Source organism: Nannospalax galili, unplaced genomic scaffold (genome assembly GCF_000622305.1).
Source record: "Nannospalax galili isolate Female #2095 unplaced genomic scaffold, S.galili_v1.0 scaffold911, whole genome shotgun sequence".
NCBI lineage: Eukaryota > Metazoa > Chordata > Mammalia > Rodentia > Spalacidae > Nannospalax > Nannospalax galili.
This window is the reverse complement of record NW_008329642.1, coordinates 267344-274261: the sequence shown is the minus strand read 5'-3', so window position 1 is coordinate 274261 and position 6918 is coordinate 267344. Positions and strand designations below refer to the sequence as shown.

Sequence of the window (6918 nt, the reverse complement as noted above, 5' to 3'; positions counted from 1 at the left end):
TCAAGAATACCTGCTTAAACCCTCACAAATAATTCTTGTGATAACTAAGTGATATAAGCCAAGAAAATACTGTTATCCCATTTAAGGATAGAGAGGCTGAGGCCCTTGGAAGTTGGGTGCTTTGTCTAAGGTCAAGGCTAACTTTAGAAGTGAATGCTGGACCATTGGACCCTCTTGCTGCTTGTACTCTGAGCCAGGCCCATCTGCTTCCTGCTTCCACCCACTTCAGCTTGTTTCTTCCTTGGCGATTGTGTTCTGCTTTTTCCTCCCCTGTGACACCCTAGTTTGGGCTGAGCAGCATTGTCCTTTGCCTGGAATGGGATGGTGACAGCTTTGCCCTCCACCCCCAGATCCGCTCTGTGATCAGGAGGAGCCAGGAGACAGGCCATGCACATCCCATGTCCCGGGAACCCTCCCCTCGCCGCCGGCTGGACCCTGCCACCCTAAGCAGGACCCCATCCCAGGAGCGGCTCATCGCAGAACTGCGGGGCCGGCTGGGCATCCAGCTGGAGGCAGAGGAGGCAGCAGAGGCCTCTGCCCAGGACTGGCTGACTGAGGGCGTTATCATCACTGTGCAGCCACATGGGAGGCGGGCCGGGGGACAGCTGGTAGAGAAGGTAGCCAGGAGTTGCTGGGGACCAGGGCCGGGAAGCAGGAGTCTGGATGTTTCCTTGGCCCTAGTCCTGGCTGGAGGAAGATTTGGCGATGGTGGGGGTGGTTTCTCCATTCAGTGGCCTTGTGACAGACTGGCCCCATCACCCCCTCCCTGTCCCCTCTGCTTACTGAGCTGATGAGTTCTTATCTTCCTTCTCCCCCTTTTCTTCTTCCCAGGTCGTCTTCCCTCCTGACTCTCCCATTCCCCTGAGAAGAATAATCTCTGTTGTGGCTTCTCCTCCTCCTGTCCCTTTGCTGCAGCATCACTCTGACGCCTCGGCCAGCTCTTCTCTCCTGCCCAGCCTGCCCACTCCCTCCTGCCCAGGGCCCTTAGCAGGCACCCATGCTACTTCTGGGGTCACGAGTGCAGGGGAAGAACCCTGTGATGAGGATGGACAGGGTCCCACCCCTCCCACTCCAGTACCTCACACTGTGAGGTCTGTGGGCTGCCAGACCAGTGAGGACCCACTCTTCCCCTCGATGCAGGCAGGCCTCCCAAGGGCCCTGGCACCCACCCTCCCTGGGTCCTGCCTCATCCCTAAGCCACCTCCTAACTCTAAAGATATTGCATAGTCACACATTCAAACATGCACTGTGGGCTCTGCCCTCCATCTTTATCCCTGCATAGTAACTGTAGAGCATCCTCAGAACCTGATGTGCTGGCACCCTCTCCCCTCTGGGTACTGCCATCAGAGGAAGGCAGTTCCATACTGGAAGCCACAAGCCATCTCTTTACCTTCCAGCGCAGGCCAGTGCCTGGCGCGGCCTCTGTGTTTTCTTCCTCTTCCTATACCCATGCCTTAGGGTGGCTCATCCACCTCCTCTCCTCCCTGGGCGTCTCTCTCAGGTTCTTTTGCTAGATTTTTTTTTCCTCTCCTGATTGTGATATTGCCAGCGGAGAAAAACCCTCTAATCATGAATTCCCTGTGTGAAAGTCTTGTGACAAGGTTTCCTAATGTTTCTTAGTTTTTAAAATATCTGTCTTCTCCTTTCTTCCCTCATCTAAGATGCACGGCCTGGAACAAAGAGCGGACGGAGAACGGCAGTGGGCAGCTGGCTGGTCTCCGAGCAGCAGGCAGAGCAGCCCTGAAGGGCAGGACGAGGGAGGGGTCAGTGCTCGGGCTGGGGGCTGAGTTCCTGCTTGGCAGGTTTCCCTGGGTTTGGCCACACAGTGGGTACTGGGATCCTTCCCTGACAATAGGACAACTTGTTGATATCACTCTCACCTTTTGGGCTCTTCAACACCCCCTAGAAGACACTGCCTTTTGCCTCAGTCAGGCCATCTGTCCAGAAGGGCAAAGCCTTCTGGACATGGTGCCACAAGTTGCCCCACCCCAGGCTCTAGAAGTCTAACCAGCCTTTTCTCCTTGTGTCCACAGTTCATGACCCAGGGGAAGACTGGGAACAGCTCACCTCCTGGGGGACTCTCAAAGCCTGGGAGCCAACTTGACAGCATGCTGGGGAGCCTGCAATCCGACCTGAACAAGCTGGGGGTTGCCACAGTTGCCAAAGGGGTCTGTGGAGCCTGCAAGAAGCCCATCGCTGGGCAGGTAATAAGTGGGAGAAGTGGGCACTGGGACCTCTGCCTCTGTCTTTGCCCTGTGCCATATTGTGTCTTCCTTTTCAGGTGGTGACTGCCATGGGGAAGACATGGCACCCTGAGCACTTTGTCTGCACGCACTGCCAGGAGGAGATTGGATCCCGGAACTTCTTTGAGCGGGATGGGCAGCCCTACTGTGAAAAGGACTATCACAACCTCTTCTCCCCACGCTGTTACTACTGCAATGGGCCCATCCTGGATGTGAGTACCTGTAGCGGTTGTGGGGGAACAGCTGAAGTTTTCCCTCATCTGGGCTCTAAGCCGTATCGGTTCATCCTTGGCTCAGGGGTTGTGTCAGCCCCAAGGCTCACACAGCCAGGAAATGCCGGGGGGCTGGGCATCTGACCTGGTGGAGCCCCAACCTGACCCACTGCGTATTAGATAGTTCTCGTTCCTCTCTACTACTTGTTCTGGATTTCTGCTAAGGCTCTGGAGGGATTGGGAACCCTGATCAGGCAAATGGGCTGGATGTCGGCTTTCTTGCTTTTCCTACTGTGTAATATTAGGGAAATGCCTCTAAGCCTGTTTCTTCACTTATAAAGTAGGAGTCACAGTAAAAAGTGTGAACCTATGACTTTGACCCATGAGGTTTAAAGAAGAGAGCATGTGCTGGGGATGGGAGAGAGAGAAAGAGAGAGAGAGAGAGAGAGAGGAGAGAGGAGAGAGAGAGAGAGTCTGTGTGTGTGCAATCATATCCGTCAACAAATCAGACTGTTTACTAGTAGTTGTAATTAGGGGATGCCCTTGGGAAGTATTCTGCTCTTTGCTTGACTATAAGAGGGGTGAGATGGGAAGGACAGTCTTGCTCATAATCCCTTTCTCTCCTTTCACAGAAAGTGGTGACAGCCCTTGACCGGACGTGGCACCCAGAACACTTCTTCTGTGCTCAGTGTGGAGCCTTCTTTGGTCCAGAAGGTATGGCTGGCCTAGAAGGTATGGCTGGCCTGGAAAGCATGCCTGCCACCTCCTGGGATGTTTGGGAGGAAGGCAGGGAAACTGCTGTTGGTGGAGCCTCTGGCTCCACATCTGGAAGCCCTAAATTCATCCCTGAACCCCGCTGACCCTCAGGGTTCCATGAGAAGGATGGCAAGGCCTACTGTCGGAAGGATTATTTTGACATGTTTGCACCCAAGTGTGGAGGCTGTGCACGGGCCATCCTGGAGAACTACATCTCGGCCCTCAACACTCTCTGGCATCCCGAGTGCTTTGTATGCCGGGTAAGGTGCTTCTAACTGCAGCTGGAGGGGCTGGGAGCAGGCGGTAGAGAGAGGGGCCTCTCATCATGCCTTTTGTTTAGGGCTTAATAGTAGGGACTGGGTCTACACAAGTCCCAGTGATCTTGAGACAAAGTGGGCAAGGTCGGTGATGTCCACTGTGTCTGCCAGAGCTGTGTGGAGGCCCTGAGACTGGTCAGATTGGGGAGAAGAACCACAAGAATCAAATGACATGATGCAAATACTGAGCAGATTCAACAGAGATGGACAGGGTTTCCAACCTGATTTGTGGGGGTCAGGGAGCCCCTTAGGTGGTACTAGGGACCCACCAAGTGCTGTGTGGCCAAGTAAGTTTGGGAAATACCCTTTGCTGCAGGCGTTCTCAGAGCTTTTCATACTGCATGTGCATACTAATCTCCAAATTGGAATCTAGGATGCAGGGATTTAGTCCAAATCTGTTTCTTGATACCAGTTTCTGGCAATGCTTTTATAGCTTCCTGACTCCGTGCTAGGAGTCACTGGCATCGTTTGAATCCAGGCTGTACAACTTAGTAGTGATCTTGGCAGATCATGTCACTTATGCACCTCACTTTTCCCCTCTTGGGGAGAATTCAGTATTTACCTTAGCTCATGGGAAACAATGAGCAAATAGGAGTGACTTACAAGGGCAACAGTCCCCTGAGCCTCTCCCAGGACAGCCCTGAGCCTCTCCCAGGACAGCCCTGAGCCTCTTCTCTTCTTCTGTCTGACAGGAGTGCTTCACGCCTTTTGTCAACGGCAGCTTCTTTGAGCACGACGGGCAGCCATACTGTGAGGTACACTACCACGAGCGGCGTGGCTCACTGTGCTCTGGCTGCCAGAAACCCATTACCGGCCGCTGCATCACCGCCATGGCCAAGAAGTTCCACCCTGAGCACTTCGTCTGTGCCTTCTGCCTCAAACAGCTCAACAAGGGCACCTTCAAGGAGCAGAATGACAAGCCTTACTGCCAGAACTGCTTCCTCAAGCTCTTCTGCTAGGCTCGCCTCTGGTCATCCACCCCCTTCCCCAGCCAGTGTCATCCACTGCTACTGTGACCCAGAGACCTCACCCAGGGGTGACGGGGCAAATCCAACAGAAACTGGAACCTCGTCCTCAGCAGGTGCAGGCACAGGATGGGACAGGGTTATGGGGTTCCTGCCTGCTTCTCACCCCTATCAGAGCCCCAGGGCCCACCAAGTCCTGTGCTCATCCCCACAAATAGCCTGGCCAGGCCAGCACCCCACACTGGAGCCTCTTACCTTTGAGCAGTAGAGTCAAGGTGGGAGGACAGGCAAGGTCATCTGGGGGTCCTTTCTGCCCTTAATTATCCTGAGAGTATTGGGGGACACCCAGCCCCCTCTGACAATGCCAGCATAAACCCATTCATCCAAGGGTGGATGGGCCCACAGGCCACCAAAGGTTCTTTGGTGTCCACCTTTCAGTCTCCCAGGGTCTGGGTGACTTCTCTAATTTCCCATTTGCCCCTTTTGTACCTGTTCTGATTTTACTGAGAAAGACCTCTCCAGCAATAATGTTTTATAGCCACTTTCTCTGATGGCGTAAGGTAGGGAGTATCACCCGTGCCTCAACACTGTACCGACTTTGATAGATTTCTACACTGAGGTTTGAATTCATATTGCCCATGTTTCTTTTACTTCTCTACAAGATGATTTTGAGATTTTAAAGACGTTCCCTTTTGTATTCTTGCCTTTTCCACTGCCGCTGGTCCTGTCGGTGACCTTGGCTTTGGTATGGACTTTGCTTTGTACTGAGGGCTTGGGATGGGGAAGCAATTTGTATTTTGTTTTTTTGTTAGCACAAGCAAGTGAACTGGGAGCAGCTCTGTGACCCCTTCTCTAACTTCACAGCTCACCAGGACTGTTTTATAAACTGCTGTAAAACCCCGACCTTACTGCCCAGGCAAACAAGCTCTTAATTAAAACTGGTTTAAGGGTGTTTGGCCCTTTTGGACCTGGAATTCTGAACCTCATCTGTCCTGTTCCCAAGGGAGGCAAAAGAGAAAGTACACTTTGGGGGCTGGCTTCCTGCCTGAGTAAGACATCAGGAGCCTCTGCTCCCCTGTGAACTGTGGGGCAACAGAGAACCCACTTCTCTGAACGCTCTTAGCACCTCGCTGCTTCTCTGGGGCTCTTCTGCCTTCTCAGGAAAGCTGGTGTCCGATTTTGACCAGGAAGACCATAAAGGTCTTTGGTCTTGATTTTGCTGTGCGCATCACTTCCTCAAACTTCCTGGAGACTGGGTACCGGTTGCTCCCCTTTCACAAGTGGGATTCATGCTTGGGAGATCTGGGAAGAAGTCCCCAAGTTTGGTGCAAGGGAGCCTGATAGGATTTGGGGCAAAAGGACAGTACCTTGTCAGAGGAACAAGAAGCCCCACAGCTGTCAAAACAGGAGCAGCCAGGTGTGGGCTTTTTGGTTAAAGGAAAGGCACTCCAGAAGGATCCACAGGCAGGGGACCCAGACTGTCACACCAGTCTCCTAGCAGAGGCCGGGTGTGGTGGGGTCCCAGAAGAGGGTCTTCTGTTGGGACTGGACTGGCAGCAGACCAGGTCTTAGGAGGTAAACCTGGGTGCTCCAAAGGTCTGCCATCTGCACTTCTACCCACAGGCCTTACTGCTCTGTTTACAGTGACCTGCCCCAGGCCCCTCCCCAAGAAGTGACTGGGGTAACTGGGGGGCCATTCTCTGGGTCAGTAGTTATGTGATCATTTGATTTTTTTTTTCTATAAACATCTAACCTGGCTTTTTCCATTTCAATTTCTGTGATTTATGCCAATAAAATTTGCCACTATTTTCACCTGTGCTAGTGTCATTTCTTGCCCCTAGTTGCCCCAGCAAAAAACCAAAATCTCTCCAGGCTCATAAGGGTCATCAGATAGAGGGCAAATTGACCTTCCCTTCCCAGAAGTCAAAAGACCAAGAATGGGATCCTGGGTACTTTGCTGTGGACACAGATCTTACTGGCTCCAGCATGAGCTTTATTGGACAGGATGGGGAGAGGCTGGAGCACATTTAATGGGGTCCCGCAAGGACAGGCCCTGCCCTGGGCTGTCATGCAGATTCATTGAGGGTAGCTTCCTATGGGCCTGTGAGTGGCCTTCCACTCACTACATCCTAAAGCTTTGATGGGGTAGCCCTTTCCAGTGGAATGCCCTTCACCTCCAGCTTCCTGTTGGATTCTTATCGCCTCCTTGTGGTTATGCCCATACATGCGTGCTGCCTCTGCCTTTGTCAGATCCCTGCTCCCCAAAGCTCACTGGATAGTTTCATTCCACCTTAGGGTGTGACTTCACAGTGTTTCCCAGTCATTTGGAACAGTGTTCTAGGCGGCATAGTAAATTCTATTCTGAATGTTAACCGTATCATGGTGAGCTTTGAAGTGACCATTACTTTCAATACTCATTCAGAGG

General features: G+C 52.6%; 1 protein-coding gene across 3 annotated transcripts in view; it reads left to right on the top strand.

Moving 5' to 3' along the window:
- The window catches only part of Pxn (paxillin), a 60686-nt gene extending 54381 nt beyond the window's left edge, over positions 1 to 6305 (top strand). For all 3 annotated transcript variants that reach the window (XM_008840494.3, XM_017800007.2, XM_008840505.3), the window contains 6 exons: positions 1662 to 1763; positions 2034 to 2204; positions 2282 to 2455; positions 3088 to 3169; positions 3323 to 3471; positions 4221 to 6305. In XM_008840494.3, coding sequence (XP_008838716.1) covers positions 1662 to 1763; positions 2034 to 2204; positions 2282 to 2455; positions 3088 to 3169; positions 3323 to 3471; positions 4221 to 4487 — 945 coding nt within the window. In that variant the 3' untranslated portion in view covers positions 4488 to 6305. The remainder of the gene's footprint in view (positions 1 to 1661; positions 1764 to 2033; positions 2205 to 2281; positions 2456 to 3087; positions 3170 to 3322; positions 3472 to 4220) is intronic.
- Positions 6306 to 6918: the final 613 nt, after the last annotated feature.